Source organism: Excalfactoria chinensis, chromosome 27, assembly GCF_039878825.1.
Source record: "Excalfactoria chinensis isolate bCotChi1 chromosome 27, bCotChi1.hap2, whole genome shotgun sequence".
NCBI lineage: Eukaryota > Metazoa > Chordata > Aves > Galliformes > Phasianidae > Excalfactoria > Excalfactoria chinensis.
This window is the reverse complement of record NC_092851.1, coordinates 460,271-479,263: the sequence shown is the minus strand read 5'-3', so window position 1 is coordinate 479,263 and position 18,993 is coordinate 460,271. Positions and strand designations below refer to the sequence as shown.

The window sequence follows — 18,993 nt, the reverse complement described above, 5'->3', positions numbered from 1 at the left end:
GGGACGCAGAAGTGGGAATAAAGCCGCGTGTTTGTAGCCGGGCGGTGCTGGGATGTCAGGGCGGGGAGTCCCGGAGATGTAAGAAGTGCAGGGAGAGGGAGGGACGCACAGCCCCACAAGCAGGAAGAGCGGAGCTCCCAATAACAACAAACGGGGGCGGGGGGGTTGGAAATGAAGCAGAAGAGGGATGGTGGGCAGCAGAACAATCGTATTTATTTGCGTGTGGGGGCATCACGGAGCCGGAGGGAGCACAGCAGGGACACGAGCGTGGGGGAGGGTGGGAGGAGGGATGTGGAGTGGGTATGTTTGTGGGTGAGGATTGGAAAGGCAGTAGGATGGGGGAAGGGGGGGGAAGGGAAGTGCTGCAGGATATCCTGTTGTGTCGGTATATGCAGGGAAGGTGAGATGAGCACCAAGGAGACCACATTCCAGCTCATATGGGGTACAGACAACCATCAGCATGGGGTCACAGAGGGGAGGCGATAAGGGATGGGGGAATACATGTGGTCAGTGAGCAGCAGGGAGTGGGGAAGAGGAGAGGACAGCGGGTACTCAGCAGCCTGAGCAGCCAAACCAGGCCAAGGATCCCTCACCCACTCCATCCCCAAGCACAGCACAGAGCAGAATGCAGGCAGAATGAGCACTGAAAAACTCAACATTATATTTCACGGGAAGCAGCACAGGCAAAGCAGAACAGCATAGGAAGCAGAGGGAGATGTGAGAGGTAGAGAGGATGGGGCTGTGTCCATCACTGACCCCAAATGCTCATGTGGCCAGTTGGCTCCTTGCAGGCTGAAGCACAGCACTCAGATGGTTTGGTTGCTCCCTGTGTGGAGGAGAAGAGATGGTGTCCTTTAGGGCCGTGTTCACATCCCAACCCTCTGTTCCCTGCAGAGTCTCAGCCCAGCCCTGGTGCAGCACCACAAGGAGCACAGGGACCCCTTCCAACCCCCAGCCCCACACCGCAGCTGTGATAGAGTTGCTGGTTTCACCTTCCTGGCCTGTAAGATAAGCAGAGCCATTGTCTCACTCCTGATTATAGGAGGGAGGCAAGGTTCTTTGATATATGGATACCTGGTGTGAGATTAAGAAACAATGGTTCAAATGTTGGTACCACCGGTTTATTACAAGACTTTATCAGGGAGATGGGGAAGGGGAGGACGGACACTATTATGGTGTAGGGGGATGGGGAAGGGAAGGCAGGCAATAGTATAAATATTAAATAGAAGCAAGGAGTCTCTGTAGGAAGCAAGAGGGAGATAGTCAGCACCATGGATCCATTGAGGTTTGTAGTTCAGTCATTGATCTTCAGTAGTGGTGGGTCACCAGGCGTAGTTGTTCCACTGATGATGATGGTGACAATGACAACAATTTCCAATGGTAGCACCAACTTATAAATAGGTCCAAAGTGGTCAAGTCAGCTCTCTTTGGAGAGACAGCTCAAACACAAAGTAGCTGAGTCAGCTCTCCTTGGAGTGGAAACTTCTGGCTCTGGGATCTCAGCAGAAATTCCTTTGTTCCCATCTTCTGGGCCTTGCCAGCAGGTAAGAGGGAGCAGGGATACCCATCTGCATCCTGTTTTTCACAGGGCACGATGGCTTCATTCCCCAATTTTCCCATACCAAGCAGGAGCTATTGCATCCCAGGCCACATCTTCCGCTCATAAACAGCCCTGAGCACTCAACAAGGAAGAACTCTCACATCCATGAGCGCCAGCCCTGTGCTCACTGTGGGGCATGGAGCAGCCCTAAGAACCAGGAAGGATAACTCTGGGAGAAAGTGGGGACCCCAACGCTGCCCTGGCACTGGGCAGAGGTGATGGACAGTGCTGCCCTCATCACTCACTGGGGGCCACGTTGTAGCCTTTCTCCTGCAGACAGAGAGATGCATCAGCACAGGTTCACATCACAGCCAGGCTGGGGGTACCCAAGGGAGACCCAGACCCCCCCACAGCCTCCACTGTCCTCCTACACCCCTCCACTTTTACTTGCGTGGCATCTGTAGATGGTGAATCCAACGCCAGCCACGATGACCACAATGGCGACAACCACCCCCACCACGATGGGCACCACGTTGGACTGTGGCCGCTCTGAGGGAAGGCAGGGCCGTCAGCAGGGGAAGGGGCAGCCCGGAGCCCCCCAGCCCCACATCCCCTCACTCACCCCACGAGTAGAGGCCGGGCTGGGGCAGGCTGGCGTGCTCCACGCGGCACTGGTACTTGTCCCCGTCCCCCGGCAGCGCCTCGATGGTGACCCAGGTGTGGTAGGTGCCGTCGCTGTTGGGCACGATGCCCCCCGAGTGGGTGTCCTGGCCCAGCACCGCGCCGTCCTTCACCCAGCTGACGGCGATGGGCCGCGGGTAGAAGCCGTGAGCGCGGCAGGACAAGGTCAGGATCCCGTCGGCCTCCTTCCCCCACACTCGCACCTCGGGTTGCTCTGAAGGTGGGTGGCAGGGAGGGCCGGGCTGAGCTCCCCACGCTGAGCCCCCACACCACCTCCAGCCCCACACCGCAGCCCCCCCCTCACCTGTCCTGCCCAGCTCTGCCTTCCCGTGCTCCACGTATATTCGCAGCCATGGCACACAGGTTTCCTCCATGTAATGTTTCCAAAACTCTGCATGACCACCTTCCTCCCACTCCCTCTTGGTAGGAACTGCCTCTGGAACCGCTGCAGTGAACGTCATCGTGTCTTCGTCGAAGGCAATGAAGTCTCTCCCATTATAGGCCTCCTGCACATACCCCTGGGTGGTGCCGTCCTCGAGGATGTCACAGCCACCCATCCGCTGCCATGTTAAAGACCCTGAAACACAGCCAGGGGATGAGGGGCTCCTCCGGCTCCAGGGGTCCCACTGTAGTGGGGATGGGTTTTGGGTCCCCCCGGGTCGCAGCACCCCGAGCTCGGTGGGGCTGTGACGGGCAGCCCCGGGACGGTGCCGCCGGGCAGGACCAGCCCTGGGGGGTGCGGGCGGCACTGCGCCATGGAGCCCCATCCCACAGCACGGAGCCGCGGTGCCGGCCGTGCTCACCGCCGCTCTGGTTGTAGCGCCGTGCTACAATAGCCAGGTTCCCGCGGTCAATCTGCTCATTGCCCTGTGAGACCTCCGTCTCCTCATCCCAGTACTGCTGGTCCATGTTGGCCGCCATCCACTCGGTTCGGGGCACGAACCTCCGTGTGGTGCTGTCGTAGTGCACGAAGATTTCGCCGTCCACGTACCCCACAGACACGAACCAGGGCAGCCCGGGGCCGGGATCCGTCATTGAGGTAGTAAAGTACCGCAGGGAATGGAGCTCTGCGGAGCCGGAGCGCAGCGGGGCCGTGAGCCGCGGGTGGGGGTCCCACGGGCACAGCCCCGGGGTGGGGTTACGGGGACGGAGGGGTCCCGGTCCGGCCGCACTCACCGCCCGCCGCCCCGCACACGGCGCACAGCAGCAGCCCCAGCATCCCGCACAGCCACAGCGCTGCGCTCCGGGAACCGACGCACCTTCAGCTTTTGGGACTTGCCGGACCCTCCCTGCACTCCCATTGGCTCCTCCGCCTCCGTTTCGCCAATGGTGAACGTGAGCGTGCGTGACGTCACCGGGAGTCAGGCAGAACGCGCTCTTACAGGGTGTGACGCGACAGCGCTGAGCGGTGCGTTTGCGGGGCTGGGACGGGCGCGGTGTGGGAAACCCCCTGCCCACCGAGCACCGGGGGGCACCCGGGCTTTGTCCCCAGCCCGGCCTTGTCACTACCCCGGGGGGGAACGAGGGCTTCTGCCTTGAGGGACGGGGGCAGTGAGCAGGAGTCGTTCTGCATTCCATTTCTTGGAATATCCTCAATCATTTTTGGTCAGGACTCTTTGTACCTACGACTTCTACCTAAGAACTACAAATTGCTGCAGTTATTTAATGAGCCCTTAATATAAAAAATTCTCATTCTAAATGCAGAAACAACACTGGATTCCCACACACTGCTGCTGCATCACTGCTGATAACTGCAAGGCAGGGCTGCACCCGCCCATCCCTCATCCTTGGTGCCAAAATACGAGAAAAACTCTGCTCCCTCCCACCCCCACGGTGTCAATAAGTTGATTGAAAGGCTTCAAGTCAAAAACAAAAGCAGACACAAACCAAACTCAAGAGCTGGCAGAACTCCGGGCTCCGTTAGAAAAGCATCACCCTGGGGTATCCAACCACAAAGAAAAGGTTTTAATTGTGTTATTTTCCATACTATAAGACTACGCAGTTCAACTGTCAATCATCTCATCAAGTTCAAGAAGGAGCTCATCCACATCCTTCCCTGGGTCCAAGCCAATTTCTGCTTCCAGGTTCCCTCCTGAGATTTCCCCCATGAACTTTTCCAAGTCATCTTCTACAGATAAGGGGGTCTTCCCAGCCCCAGTGGAGCTCAGCTGCTGCGCTTTGGCCGCCGATTGGGAAGAAGCTGAAGCTGAACTCGAGTCCTCCGACTGCTCCACAGAGTCTGCTTGGCTTCCCAGCTGCAGTTCCAGGCTTGGGAGAACAAGGAGGAGAACAATCAGCACACAACATCTCTTAACTGGAGGTACTTATTATTCCTGTGTTGGATTTGGGCATTCTTGAGCCCAACCCCCTGATCCTTCCCACACAGCAAAGAGTTTCTGGCTGACGGCAAGACAAAGTGCTTAAGCAAAAGAAGTTGTGCTCCTCACCTGCTGGGGGGTTTCTCTGTGCCAGGCTTGGTGAGCAGGCTGACCTCCGGCAGGGCTGGAGCAGCAGCCTGGCAAGAAGGAAGACAAAGTCAAGGATTCCTCAGGAGATCCTTCCTCTGCAGCGCTTCTCCTTCAGCACTGCTGAGCCTGAACCCAACACGGGGGGCCAAGGGGCTCCTGAAGGACGTCAACAACCACGGGAAGGCTGCAGAGCACCTCAGCTCTTTGCAACAACGCAGCAGGAATGGACCAATCCCTTCACGCCACACAGGAATCCCAGGGCTGCAGAGCATTGTGCACACACTGCCATTCAGCCAGCATCCTGCACACAGCCACTGCTTTGCAAGGAAACCTGCACAACCTTTCAGTTCTCCACCCTTTCTGCAGCACTTGCATCTCAGGCTGAGCCTGACCAGGACAGCACTGACGCTTCCTCCCCTCCTTACCAAAGCTGCTTTTTTAGCTGGAGGCTCCTCATCTTCAGTGCTACTCAGAGGCTTCCCAGTTGCCACAGCAGAGCGAGAGATCTCAGCAGCCTTCCTCTTCCGTGCTCGCTTCCTGGGGGTGCTGGCTTTGCCATCCCAAGGCTTCACACACACCTGGCACTTGGCTACAGGAAGAAGAGAGAGCTGCTACCATTGTGCCTCCAGAGGACAAGGGAAACAGCCCTACAGCAGGAGAAAACAATACACGGTCCCTCTAGACTTTTACCTTGGACTGGTTCTTCAGCAGCAGATGGCACAGCAGCTGGCACAGCAGCCACGTCCTCCTTCAGCTTCTCTGCTTCTCTCAGTTGCAGCTTCTCCTTTCTTGTCCCCTCGAGGCTCTTGGCTTGAGCCTTAGAATTTGGTGTGCTCTGATCCGAGGGCTACAAAGTAATACAGCAAGTGCAAACTAAGAACAAACACCAGGGAGAGTGTATGAAGGAAACACTGGAACACTGTTTCAAACGTGTGCAATTAACAATGGGGACTCACCACTGCGGGTGCAGAGACAGCTTTGGGAGAAGCCCTGCTCTGTTCCACAGTCTTTTCCTCTTCTCTTCCAGGTGCTTTCAAACAAGGAAAAAAGAAAATCCCTTGGTCAACAGCAAGCAGATCAAGAAACCTGAGTGCCCGTGTTTCCTCCATCTTCTTATTGCCTCCCATTCAATACCAAAGCACAGATAGAGGAGACAGCAGCAGTCCAGACATTACCCAAGCATTTGGTAAGAAAGAGCCCAGGCAGTTGGAAGCCAACTCCATTTGCTTGACAGGGGCAGCACTTGAGCAGAGCAGACAGTAAAGCAGCTGGTTACCTGCTGGCTTTGTGATGCGCAGCAACTTCCTCCCTGCTGGGGCAGGCCCGGGCTGTGCTGCTGCTGCTGGCACCTTTTCCCCGCTCTGCTGCATCCGCAGGGCTTTCTCCTGCTTGATTTCTTCCAAGCTTTTAACACGCACTTCTTCCAATGCCTTGATTGGACGCGCTGGCTCTTCCAGTTTCACTTGGCCAGGCACAGATGGACGGACAAGTCTCCGCTTCTTGCGCTCACCCTCAGCTCTCTTCTCAGCCAGCAGCTCTTCTCCTTTTGGCTTCTCTTCTTCCAGCCCTTTGTGTTTCCTTTCAGCCAGGGCTTCCCACAAGGTTTGCATGGGAACTGCAGGGGAAGGCCTCAGCCCGGAGCTGGGATCCTCCACCTTACAGCACCCTTCTGCCTGGGGGGCAGCTGGGCTTTCTCCTCGCTGATGAGCTCTCTCAAGACGGATCTCTTCCAGAGTTTTCACGTGGATCTCCCCTGCTGGCTTGGCACCCTTCTCTGTCAGCAGCAAGAAAGGAGAAACGCAAGGATGTCATACCTGCTTATGATCTGTCTGAGCACTAGTACGGCCCTGTCTCTCCTTCAGAGACTTCACGCCTTCAACCACAGAGCAGAACAAAGCAGGGATGCTGCATCAATGCCAGCTCTGTGCTCCCGTTTCCAAACGGGGCAGGAAAAAGAAGTTCAGATCCCAGGGATGAAGAGCTCAGCAAGCACGCAAAGAGAACGCTGCCAGGAAAGAAGAAGCAGAAAGCCTAGAGAATCTGTGCAGCAAACACAGACGACCATTTACCTCTCCTTGCTGCTCTGCCAACCTCGATCCTCTTCCCCAGCCTTTCTGCAAGGCTGCGCTTCAGCGGAAGGCCGCTGACATCAGCTACAGAGAGAAAACAACAACATTCCTCAGCTCATTTCTTGGGAGAAAGGTTTCTACAACAGTCAACCACAAACTTGGTTTCTTCCAAGGGGATGTTCTCAGATTCACCTTTCAGCTGCTACACTTGTGTGCCACTTGGAGTCATCACAGACCCACCACACACTTTCCTCCCTCCTCCTTCAGCACTGCCCTCCCATTGACGTGCAGGCAGCCAAACAACAGCTCACAAGCAGCCCTTACCTACAGAGGATTTCCGTTTTCCAGGTTTCTCAGCAGGATTCAATCGAACCACGAGCTCCTGCCCTAAAACAAAGGAAAACAAAGGGCTTCTTTGACAGAAACCAGCAGCCAACAGAATGACTGTCCTGTCAGCTCATTGCCCACCCAACAAACAGACACCCAAAAGACACCATTTGGACAGCAGCACCAGCAGACTAACATGGCCCAACTACCTTGACTGTTATTGATCCATCCCACTTAGGAGCCACCAAATGCAAACAAAGGTACTCAGCATTACCCGGCTTTGCAGACAGCGTCACAGTTCTGACCACTGTCCGCACCTTCTCCTCTGGCACAGGAACAGTCCGAGATTGGAGCGGATGAGCAGGAACTCCTGAAGGCCCTTCTGATCCAAGGGAACAAACAGACAGTGTTTACAACCAGGAAAAGAAAAGCCACTGCCAACAACAAAAACCAACCTGACAGAACCGTCACAAAGACCAAAGCGCATTTGTTACTCATCGCTGTCCAATACGCAACAACCACTGCACGTCCATAAGAGAGGTGACTAACTGGCCTCCAATTTGCTCTTGCAGTTCCCATCTAGAAGAGCAGCTGTCTGGATCTCAAACACCACGTTGCATGCTGAAGTAGCTCGATACCCCCAGCTAAAAATCCAAGTCTATCTCTCATGTAGCTCCCAGCCACCAGCAACTGCTGCTCCAAAACCAGCAGTGCAAGATCAAGGTTCCCTTCTGTGAACGGCTCTATTCCCCAACACAGTGCCAGCTATCTGGCTGTGATCAGAAGGATCACAAAGTAGGGCACATGAACTCACCGCTTGGTTGTTTTCTTTTGTCCTTTTGTTTCTTCCCTTTGGTTCCTTCAGGTGTTTTGATTCCAGCATTCAAAGTGTCATCTGGGAACACAGAGCAGTGAATGAGACTGAGGGACAGAGGCACACGCTGAGGACCACAGCTCTGCAAACTGCCTCCTGCTCAGAAGCAGCCATAAGAAACCCTGTCAGCAACCCTACGTTCTGTTGTGTTTGTGCAATGAATTGCTTTGGAGTGAATTGGCAAGTTCTTCTGATTCATCCTGGAATACCTTGTTTGGTATCGGCATTTGATTTCCCAGTGGAAATGATCTGCAATCCATCCTGCTTTTCTTCAGCTGGTTGCCGGACAGCTGGTTTTGTTTCTTCTCCCTTCTCAGCAAGCTGGTCTGGAGAGGGAAAGAAACAATCAGCCTCTTCAGTTACGCAGTAGGAATTCAATCCGATTTCCCACCTGTATGGAGCTCATACAATGACACTTCAGCCCACAGTTCATATTCTTAAGGACAAACCTAGTGATTACAGATGGGTTCCTTATTTCAACAGCCGTACTTACCTGGTAAACCCACAGAAGCAGTCTAAGATTCCAACCATAAGATCAAAATCCACATTCAAGATCCAAAGCAGCAGCAACCACACTCACCATCAGCATCACCATCTGCAGCATTGATTCCAGCTGCAGGATGTTTAGGGCTTGGGACATCCTTGGAGTTGTCCCCTTCCATCACTGCCCTCAACTGTGGAGAGGGATTGGACTGCACGGAAAGCTTGCTCTGCTGCAGTGTTGGCTGAGCTGCCTTCAGATCGTCACCTGCAGACTCTGCTGGACTTGGCAGCGCAGCTACAGGAAGGAAAGGATCATCAGGAATGAAAAACTTGCATCCTAACCTTACAAGCACTGCACAAAGATGGCAGGCAAGGCTGAAAACCCGCACGGATCAATGCTGAGTCTCCAGTTGCCCATCCAACCGGCTACTCTGGGAACAAAGAAATCCCCCCCTACACAACATTCATCTCCCTGTCACCCAGTCAAAGCTTCATTGCAGGCAAACAACCTGCAAGGCAAAGGCCACAGGAGCAGAGATAAGCCGAGCAGGCAAGACAAAACTGAACTCTCAGAAGCACCCAAAGTTCAGCTGGGCACCCATCTATCAGGTCACCATGAACGTTCCCTGGCACTCTTGACCACACTACACCCACCTGTGAGCAATAGAGTTCATCTTTCGTCCCTAACCAAGACCAACTCACTTTGGCTGGGTGGTAAGAAAAGCCCATTGAGGTGCCGTCCCTTGGTGTGATGAAAGGCACAGTTGGATTTCTGGCAGCCTCCTGGCTGGTTCTCCCAGTAGCAGGGAATCTCACTGCGTTTTTTCTGAGGACGGAAAGGAAGAAAAGCTGCTGGTCATGCGGACCTCAGATTTGCAAAGGGAGACTGAGCTGCAGATGATGCCAGTGAGCAGACTGCCACAAAGCAGCACTCCAACACCACTCTGAAGCGTGCGCAGGCTGGGAGCACCGGGCTCACTCAGCTTTCCTAGCATGCTGTGGGTGAGGACACCAGTTGAGAAGGGCTTCAACTAACACACCTTGCAGAATGCCTGTCTGATGCATGTGCTTCTTTAGCAGCTGTGGACAGAACACTGTTGGGATCTACTACAGGAATGTCCTGCTCTGATTTACCAATGCCATTCAGCACTCTTCCCTCTGCTTCCTCCCAGCCCCCTCTTCACAATAGGAACCATCCTCATCTCAAAGCAAATGAACCTAATCTGTACAAGCCCATTCAGCCCAGCTGAAGCAATGAGAAGTGGGTCTGGTGATGAACTCTGAGCAGCCAACACTCACCTGGATCTTCATGTGCCTGAACCTGCAGACCTTCCTGAAGCAGCGGCCCTCCTTCCACAGCGTGCAGATGGTTTCATTGCCCAAAGCAGCTTCACAGTGCCGGAAGCGACAGTTGTCTCCCTGGAACCCAATGGAAACACAGAGAGGAAAATGCAATAGTACAACCTGAGAACTGGCCGTGCTTTGAGCTCATTTGTAGCCAGTTGCCCTGTTGCTCAATGCAATGAGTTATTCAGTTTGCCCAAGATCAGTAATGCTTCTACCTATTGCACCCCGTCCTCTGAACTGAAGAACTGAAAGAAATGAAGGAAACAAGCCAAGCAGACCTTGTTACAAGTGGAATAGAAGTAGAAATAGCAATCCTCTCCTTTCTTCGACATGCTGGACGAGCTCCCAGAAGCAGTTCTGCTCTCGGGGATCTCTGTGCAGCTCTTCCTCTGCTCTCTCAAAGAGCTGGCTCGTGCTTCCTTGCACTGAGCGTCTTCTAGTGCCTTGATCAGCGCAATCTTCTGTTGAAAAGGAACCCTGAGCAAAACAGCAACAAGCAGAAAAGAATGAGGAATGCCCACCCATCTTCCCAGCTTTCTCCTGTTCGTTCCATCAGTCTCTCAGGAGCAGTTGTTTCCAAACATTGCCCTCCTCAACGCTGGTCAAACTAGAGGAACATCAGCCTGACTCAGCACGGAGCCCCTGGGGGTGCACGGCTGCAAGGCCTCCAATGGAGCCCCTCCAACTGGATGGCAAAGTTTCCTTCCCTCCTCCAATCCCGATAGAAATGCTGCCTTGTTACCTTTAGTACCTTCCCATCAGATTCCTCTCTGGCACATTCCTATGCTCCTAACAACCTCAGTGCTGCCCAGCACAGACGCCGGGCACCAACACGGCTCTGGACTCTGCACCGTGGAACACCCACCCAGCTCAGCACTTCTGTTCTGCTCACAATGGGAAGGGTTCTGGAATCGGGAGCATCAAGTGCACTAGAAATACCTCACGTCCCTCCGTTCCTTACGAGCCCTTCCCTTTGGAAACAAGAGAACCCCAGACACATCTGTTAGCACAGCAGCCCAAATGCTAACCAGAAACCAAGCACGGAGCCCTGAGAGCTGTGCACAGGGAGTAACTCCGCAGCACTCGGCACATCTCTTTGCACTTTGCTTCCCATTTGGAAAGACTGTCTTTCTGCACCAGAATGCCAGTTCAGTTTTTGTGTCGTGAGATTTCAAGCTTGTTCTGGGCAAAAGAATTCCAGCTACACTGAGGTCACAGCAGCTGGGGGCTCAGTGCACACACACCAGTGCTGCCATCAGCTCAACCCTTGCCTAAAGAAGACTGCACAAAGCAAGCATCCCATTGCTTTTGCAGCTTGCCTTCCTGAGCACCAAGCAGCACCATCTATTCTCTGCTCTCACTTTCCAGTTTGCTGACCTGCCTTTGTCCTGCAGAGAACTGCAAGAAGGGATGGGGATTTATTTGTGTCCTTCAACTAACATGCTAGAGGAAGACGAGCACATTTACCCAGCTGTATTTCTTTTGAATTAAGTGGAGATGTTTTGTAGAGGAGCGGGTTGGGATGTGGGTGCGGGCAGCTCAGCTTCAGTGCGTGGTTGGTTATGGAAGCTGGGTGTCAGCCCAGTTGGGTGGGGATTTGCAGGGAAGCTGGGAGGAGCACCAAGGAGACCACATTGCAGCACACAGAGATGGCTATTGGGAAAACCAGATCTGATCCAGGATGGGGAGCAGGCAGCCATCAGCATGGGGTCACAGAGGGGAGATGATGAACGATGGGGGGATACATGGGGGCAGTGAGCAGCAGGGGAAGAGGAGAGAGCAGTGGGTCCTCAGTACTCTGAGCAGCCAAACCAGGCCAAGGTCCGCTCACCCACCCCATCCCCAAGCACAGCACAGAGCAGGATGCAGGCAGGCTGAGCACAAAACAGCCCAACACTTTGTTTCACTGGAAGCCGTGCGGGCAACACATAACAGCATAGGAAGGAGAGCACCTGCAGCCTCACATCGCAGCGCCCCCTCACCTGTTCTCCCCAGCTCTGCCTCCTGTTCTCTATGTAATTCCGCAGCCACTGCACACAGGTTTCCTCCAGGTAATGTTTCCATCCCTCAGCATCACCACCTTCCTCCCACGTCCTCTTGGTAGGAACTGCCTCTGGAACCACCGCAGTGAACGTCATCGTGTCTTTGTCAAAAGCAATGAAGTCTCTCCCATCATAGGCACGCGGATAATACCCCCGGGTGGTGCCGTCCTCGAGGATGTCACAGCCATACATCCACTGCCATGTGTGAGACCCTGAAACACAGCCAGGCAGGGGGTGAGGGGCTCCTCCATCTCCTGGGGTCCCACTGTAGTGGGGATGGGGTTGGGGTCCCCCCGGGTCGCAGCACCCCGAGCTCGGTGGGGCTGTGACGGGCAGCCCCGGGTCGGTGCCGCCGGGCAGGACCAGCCCTGGGGGGTGCGGGCGGCACTGCGCCATGGAGCCCCATCCCACAGCACGGAGCCGCGGTGCCGGCCGTGCTCACCGCCGCTCTGGTTGTAGAGCCGTGCTACAGTGACCAGGTTCACGCGGTTATTCTGCTCATTGCCCTGTGCGATCCGGGTGTTCCTGTCCCAGTACTCGGGATCCACAGCTCCAGCTGCCTTCATCCACTCGGTGCGGGGCACGAACCTCCGCGCGGTGCTGTCGTAGTGCACGAAGATTTCGCCGTCCACGTACCGCACAGACACGAAACAGGGCAGCCCGGGGCCGGGATCCGTCATTGCGGTATCAAAGTACCGCAGGGAATGGAGCTCTGCGGGGCCGGAGCGCAGCAGGGACGTGAACCACGGAGGTGGGGGGGGCGGGGGACCACGAAGGGCGGGACGGCCGAAAGGGGCGGGTACGGCGCCGTGAAACACGGAGGGGGGTCCGGGGACCGCAGAGGGGAGGGGGGGGGATCACGGAGATCACTCACCGCCCGCCGTCCCGGACGCGCCGCACAGCAGCCCCAGCATCCCGCACAGCATCCACAGCACGTCGCACAGCCCCAGAGCTGCACTCCGGAAACTACCACAACCCGCACCGCTTCTACAGCTGGCTGAGACTTCCTGGCCCCTCCCTGCACTCATCACCCCATTTCATTGGCATAGTGTGGGCAGGGCTGTCCCGTCGCCCACCATCATGGGAGTTGTTAGGACTGCCCCTATGTGGCTTCCATTCCCGTATGTTCTGGCTCATCTCAAGGCAGAAACTAGTATCCAGCTTCCATAGTGACTGGGGCTGTGTGCTTCTTACCGATTGGTATTGCTTTGTAACCTGTTACACTGCAAATGGTGTGACATCATGGGAGAATTTCTAGCATTTCCAGTGCAGTCTCAGGAATTAGAATTATTAGGCATTATCCAGGTTATTGGGTGCTTCTATTTTAAGTATAGATAAAATGTAAATCAAATTGGATCTAATGGAACCAATGCTGGAATCTATGGGAATAATCATTCAATGCATTAGTAATGCTCAGTTCTTATTAGCCATCAATTAGCCTGTTCTTAATTTGAGAAGTCAAAGCCTGGAACTCTGCAAGTATTTGCTGCACAAATTCTAGTGATCATTCCAATCGATAGATCAGAGTATGCAAAAGTTGAAGGCTGTTTTCTCATCAGTTACAGATAACACAGAATGGGAACCTTAGAGATTTATTTCCAGGTTGCAGTAAAAACGTTTCTGAATTGCTGAGAACTGGGTTTTCTCTTGATGGGGAGCTGTGGGTTAAAATTGGTACAAAACTCCAGCAGATTTCTATTGCTAAATACAGAACGGCTGCTCAACTCTTGTCTCTTTGCTACTAAATAATGGAAGGGCTTCATCAAATTCGACAAGGAAGAATGTCTTCAAACTGGTCCTGCCTGGATTCAACCCGTGGCTCATTTCCCCCCTCCCATCCCCCCACCACAAACCACTCTGCTGTTCCACGTTCCACCCCCGATGCTATTTTGGGTCTGGCAATACTTCAGGCCCAGGCACAGAGGGACAGGCAATGCCTTGATCAAATTCATACTGTGGTGTTACGTGTTATCTGTCAGACACGTGACACGAATTCGTCTAATGCCTCACTTATTTTAGTTACACAGGAGCTGCCCAGCCCTGCATTCAGTTTCTTGGCCCCATCCCACAGCACGGAGCCGCGGTGCCGGCCGTGCTCACCGCTGTTCTGCTTGTAGCGCGGTGAATCTGCTCATTGCTCTGTGCGATCCGGGTGTTCCTGTCCCAGTACTCGGGATCCACAGCTCCAGCTGCCTTCATCCACTCGGTGCGGGGCACGAACCTCCGCGCGGTGCTGTCGTAGTGCACGAAGATTTCGCCGTCCACGTACCGCACAGACACGAACCAGGGCAGCCCGGGGCCGGGATCCGTCATTGCGGTATCAAAGTACCGCAGGGAGTGGATTTCTGTAGGGACAGAGCGCAGCGGAGCCGTGAGCCGAGGATGCGGGTCCTATGGACGGCTTCCGGGGCTTGTTACGGAGTGTTTCCGGGGCTTACGGGACGGAGGGGTACAGGGGCTTGTTACGGTGGGGTCCAGGGGGCTACGGGGACAGAGGGTTTCCGGGGCTTGTTACAGAGGGATCCCGGGACTTACGGGGACAGAGCGGTCCCGGGGCTTGTTACAGAGGGTTTCAGGCTTGTTACAGAGGGTTCCGGGGTTTACGGGGACAGCGGCGTCACGGGGCTTGTTACGGAGTGTTTCCAGGGCTTACGGGGACGGAGGGGTACAGGGGCTTGTTACAGAGCGGTCCTGGGGCTTGTTACAGAGGAGTCCCGGGGCTCACGGGGAAAGGGGTCCCGGGGCTTGTTACAGATGGTTTCCGGGGCTTGTTACAGATGGTTTCCGCGGCTTACGGGGACAGAGGGGTCCCGGGACATACGGCGACAGAGGCGTCTCAGGGCTTGTTACGGAGGATTTCCAGGGCTTACGGGGACAGAGGGTTTCCGGGGCTTGTTACAGAGGGGTCCCAGGGCTTGTTACAGAGGGTTTCGAGACCTTAAGCAGACGGAATGGGTCCCGGGGCTTGTTACAGGAAGCAGAAGGATATGAGAGAGGTTGTGAGGATGGGGCTGTGTCCATCACTGACCCCAAATGCTCATGTGGCCAGTTGGCTCCTTGCAGGCTGAAGCACAGCACTCAGATGGTGGGGTTGCTCCCTGTGTGGAGGAGAAGAGATGGTGTCCTTTAGGGCCGTGTTCACATCCCAACCCTCTGCTCCCTGCAGAGTCTCAGCCCAGCCCTGGTGCAGCACCACAAGGAGCACAGGGACCCCTTCCAACCCCCAGCCCCACACCGCAGCTGTGCTTGAGTTGTTGGTTCCACCTTCCTGGCCTGTAAGATAAGCAGAGCCATTGTCTCACTCCAGTTTATAGGAGGCAGTTAAGGTTCTTTGATATATGTATACCTGGCGTGAGATTAAGAAACAACGGTTCAAATACTGGTCCAACCTGTTTATTACAAGACTTTATCAGGGAGATGGGGAAGAGGAGGACGGACACTATTATGGTGTAGGAAGATGGGGAAGGAAGGCAGGCAATAGTATAAATATTAAATAGAAGCAAGGAGTCTCTGTAGGAAGCAAGAGGGAGATAGTCAGCACCATGGATCCATTGAGGTTTGTAGTTCAGTCATTGATCTTCAGTAGTGGTGGGTCGTCAGGCGTTGTTGTTCCACTGATGATGATGGTGACCACGACAACAATTTCCAATGGTAGCACCAACTTATAAATAGGTCCAAAGTGGACAAGTCAGCTCTCTTTGGAGTGACAGCTGGAATCCAAAGTAGTTGAGTCAGCTCTTCTTGGAGTGGAAACTTCTGGCTCTGGGATTTCAGCAGAAACTCCTTTGTTCCCATCTTCTGGGCCTTGCCAGCAGGTAAGAGGGAGCAGGGATACCCATCTGCATCCTGTTTTTCACAGGGCACGATGGCTTCATTCCCCAATTTTCACTTACCAAGCTGGAGCTATTGCATCCCAGGCCACATCTTCCGCTCATAACAGTCCTGAGCACTCTCTTCTGGAGGCAAACAGCTCTGAAGGAAGGTGCTTTCAAATACCCACAAAGTGATGTTGATTGTCTCACAGTAGCACCCATGACTTGCCACCTCCATAAATCAGTGAGAGTCTTATCACAAGAAACACCTCAGGAAGCAAGCTTGGAGCCAGTAAACAAGGAAGGACTCTCACAGCCATGAGCCCCAGCCCTGTGCTCACTGTGGGGCATGGAGCAGCCCCGAGAACCAGGAAGGGGAACCAGGCAGAGGTAGGGGACAGTGCTGCCCTCATCACTCACTGGGTGCCATGTTGTAGCCTTTCTCCTTCAGACAGAGAGATGCATCAGCACAGGTTCACATCACAACCAGGCTGGAGGCTCCCAAGGGGGCCTCAAATCCCCCCGCAGACCCCACTGTTCTCCTACAGCCCTCCACTTTTACCTGCACGGCGTCTGTAGATGATGAATCCAACGCCAGCCACAATGACCACAATGGTGACGACCACCCCCACCACGATGGGCACCAAGCTGGACTGTGGTCCCTCTGGGGGAAGGCAGGGCCGTCAGCAGGGGAAGGGGCAGCCCGCAGCCCCCCAGCCCCACATCCCCTCACTCACCCCACGAGTAGAGGCCGGGCTGGGGCAGGCTGGCGTGCTCCACGCGGCACTGGTACTTGTCCCCGTCCCCCGGCAGCGCGTCGATGGTGACCCAGGTGTGGTAGGTGCCGTCGCTGTTGGGCACGATGCCCCCCGAGTGGGTGTCCTGGCCCAGCACCGCGCCGTCCTTCACCCAGCTGACGGCGATGGGCCGCGGGTAGAAGCCGTGAGCGCGGCAGGACAAGGTCAGGATCCCGTCGGCCTCCTTCCCCCACACTCGCACCTCGGGTTGCTCTGAAGGTGGGCGGCAGTGAGGGCCGGGCTGAGCTCCCCACACTGAGCCCCCGCCCCACCTCCAGCCTCGCAGCCCCCCCCTCACCTGTCCTCCCCAGCTCTGCCTTCCCATTCTCTACGTGTCTCTTCAGCCACTGCACACAGGTTTCCTCCAGGTAATGTTTCATTCTCTCAGCTTCACTCCCTTCCTCCCACGCCCTCTTGGTAGGAACTGCCTCTGGAACCGCCGCAGTGAACGTCATCGTGTCTTTGTCGAAGGCAATGAAGTCTCTCCCGTTGTAGGCAACCTGATAATACCCCCGGGTGGTGCCGTCCTCGAGAATGTCACAGCCAGCCATCTGCTGCCGTGTTAAAGACCCTGAAACACAGCCGGACAGGGGTTGAGGGGTCCCTCCATCTCCAGGGGTCCCACTGTAGTGGGGATGGGGTTGGGGTCCCCCCGGGTCGCAGCACCCCGAGCTCGGTGGGGCTGTGACGGGCAGCCCCGGGACGGTGCCGCCGGGCAGGACCAGCCCTGGGGGGTGCGGGCGGCACTGCGCCATGGAGCCCCATCCCACAGCACGGAGCCGCGGTGCCGGCCGTGCTCACCGCCGCTCTGGTTGTAGAGCCGTGCTGCAATGGCCAGGTTCTCGCGGTCAACCTGCTCACTGCTCTGTGCGTTCCGGGTGTTCCTGTCCCAGTACTCGGGATCCACAGCTCCAGCTGCCTTCATCCATTCGGTGCGGGGCACGAACCTCCGTGTGGTGCTGTCGTAGTGCACGAAGATTTCGCCGTCAACGTACCCCACTTCAAAGAACCAGGGCAGCCCGGGGCCGGGATCCGTCATTGCGGTATCAAAGTACCGCAGGGAATGGAGCTCTGCGGGGCCGGAGCGCAGCGGGGCCGTGAGCCGCGGGTGGGGGTCCCACGGGCACAGCCCCGGGGTGGGGTTACGGGGACGGAGGGGTCCCGGTCCGGCCGCACTCACCGCCCGCCGCCCCGCACACGGCGCACAGCAGCAGCCCCAGCATCCCGCACAGCCACAGCGCTGCGCTCCGGGAACCGACGCACTTTCAGCTTTTGGGACTTCCCGGACCCTCCCCGCACTCCCATTGGCTCCTCCGCCTCCGTTTCGCCAACGGTGAACGGGAGCGTTCGTGACGTCACCAGGCGCCAGGCAGAATGAGCTCCCGCAGGTTGTGAAGCGAAACCGAAACCCATATGAAGACACCACCCTGATCCCAAAAGCCCACGGAGACACCAAGAGAGGCTGCAGAGTGTCTTTAATGTCAGCACCACGGCTCAGGGTCGGGGATGGGGACACGCTGGGACAGCTGGTGACAGAAGGTGTCCATCAGATGCTGCCTGCGGGGACGTGGGCTGAGAGATGGGGTCACTCAGCCCTCACTGATGGCAGTGGGGACAGGGTCAGGTTGGGGACGCTGTTACCTGAAGGGTAGTTGTGACCAGGAAGCGGGGTGTAACCTGTTGTGGAAATAGGAGGGGGGTGAGTGGGGTTCTTATCCCATAGCAACCCACAGAGACCCCATAGTGATCCATAGGGACACATAGAGACCAATAGAGGCAGATACAGAAACCCCACACTGACCCATAGAAATCATCAAAGACAACAAAGGGACCCATAAAGACCCATAGAGAAAAGAAAGATCCACAACAAGCCATAGAGACCCATAGGAACCCCACAGAGACCCCCTTAGAGGTCCATGCAGTCCTTCAGTGTCCCTCCCAAGCACCCACCTGGGCAGGGGGTTGGGCTCACCAGTAGTATCCATAGGGATACATAGAGACCATTAGAGGGATACGTAGATACCCCACACCGATTCATAGGAACCGGTAGAGATCCCGAAGGGACCCATAAGAGTCCATACAGAAAAGAAAGCTCCACAACAACCCATAGAATCCCATAGGAACCCCACCCAGGGAGGCTGAGTGGTGACCAGCTGTACACACAGCCATAACTGAACTGCCAGCCTCACCTGGCTGTGCTGCTGAGCATGCTGGGCTGCCTGGCCCTGCTCTCAACAGCACCCTGTCAGCTCTGGGATTCCCTCCCAGCCCCCACAGTTCCACTGAGACAGTTATGTCTGGTAGAGAGATTCACACTGCACTGAATGTGCCGCAGCCAAGAGCAACTGAAGGCTTCAGAACCAAAGAAGTGAGACGAGGCGGTGCTGGAGCTCATCTCTTCCACGGAGCACATAAGGGCAGCACAGCAGTAACCCCGGTGGCAGCAGCACCAGGGCTGTTGTTGGAGCAGCACTCCTGGCTCCCCTCCTGCTCCTTATAGAGCTGCAGCCAGACGTACAGCACTGCTGTGCTGTGCCAGCTTGATTTAACAAC

General features: G+C 55.6%; 3 protein-coding genes and 1 pseudogene across 3 annotated transcripts in view; all 4 read right to left on the bottom strand.

Annotated features, from left to right (window-relative positions):
* Positions 1-13,090, bottom strand: part of LOC140263082 (class I histocompatibility antigen, F10 alpha chain-like) — an 80,700-nt gene extending 67,610 nt beyond the window's left edge. The window contains exons 1-2 of the mRNA XM_072357824.1: positions 12,274-13,090; positions 11,625-12,043 (exon numbers count right to left, since the gene is read on the bottom strand). Coding sequence (XP_072213925.1) covers positions 11,625-12,043; positions 12,274-12,511 — 657 coding nt within the window. The 5' untranslated portion in view covers positions 12,512-13,090. The remainder of the gene's footprint in view (positions 1-11,624; positions 12,044-12,273) is intronic.
* LOC140263076 (class I histocompatibility antigen, F10 alpha chain-like) lies at positions 1,512-3,503 on the bottom strand. Its single transcript, XM_072357817.1, has 6 exons — positions 3,398-3,503; positions 3,025-3,288; positions 2,526-2,798; positions 2,163-2,435; positions 1,988-2,089; positions 1,512-1,870 (listed from the first exon to the last, which is right to left on the bottom strand). Exons 1-6 carry the CDS (start codon positions 3,438-3,440, stop codon positions 1,842-1,844), a joined length of 984 nt encoding a protein of 327 aa, XP_072213918.1. The 5' UTR covers positions 3,441-3,503; the 3' UTR covers positions 1,512-1,841.
* On the bottom strand, positions 4,225-10,121 carry LOC140263034 (zinc finger CCCH domain-containing protein 11A-like; annotated as a pseudogene).
* Positions 13,091-15,210: 2,120 nt separating the features above from the next.
* LOC140263075 (class I histocompatibility antigen, F10 alpha chain-like) lies at positions 15,211-17,737 on the bottom strand. The gene is made up of 6 exons (XM_072357816.1): positions 17,621-17,737; positions 17,242-17,511; positions 16,739-17,011; positions 16,381-16,653; positions 16,206-16,307; positions 15,211-16,088 (listed from the first exon to the last, which is right to left on the bottom strand). The coding sequence occupies exons 1-6, from the start codon at positions 17,661-17,663 to the stop codon at positions 16,060-16,062; spliced, it is 990 nt and encodes a 329-aa protein (XP_072213917.1). The 5' UTR covers positions 17,664-17,737; the 3' UTR covers positions 15,211-16,059.
* Between the last annotated feature and the right edge of the window lie 1,256 nt (positions 17,738-18,993).

Bases quoted from the DNA above. Each gene is read 5' to 3' on its own strand.
- LOC140263076 (XM_072357817.1), bottom strand. From the start codon at position 3,440: ATGCTGGGGCTGCTGCTGTGCGCCGTGTGCGGGGCGGCGGGCG. The intron at 3,289-3,397 runs GTGAGTGCGGCC...CCGGCTCCGCAG, and splicing joins CGTGTGCGGGGCGGCGGGCG to AGCTCCATTCCCTGCGGTAC. The intron at 2,799-3,024 runs GTGAGCACGGCC...GCTGTGTTTCAG, and splicing joins GCGCTACAACCAGAGCGGCG to GGTCTTTAACATGGCAGCGG.
- LOC140263075 (XM_072357816.1), bottom strand. From the start codon at position 17,663: ATGCTGGGGCTGCTGCTGTGCGCCGTGTGCGGGGCGGCGGGCG. The intron at 16,654-16,738 runs GTGAGGGGGGGG...GCCCACCTTCAG, and splicing joins GGCAGAGCTGGGGAGGACAG to AGCAACCCGAGGTGCGAGTG. The intron at 16,308-16,380 runs GTGAGTGAGGGG...GCCTTCCCCCAG, and splicing joins GCCCGGCCTCTACTCGTGGG to AGGGACCACAGTCCAGCTTG.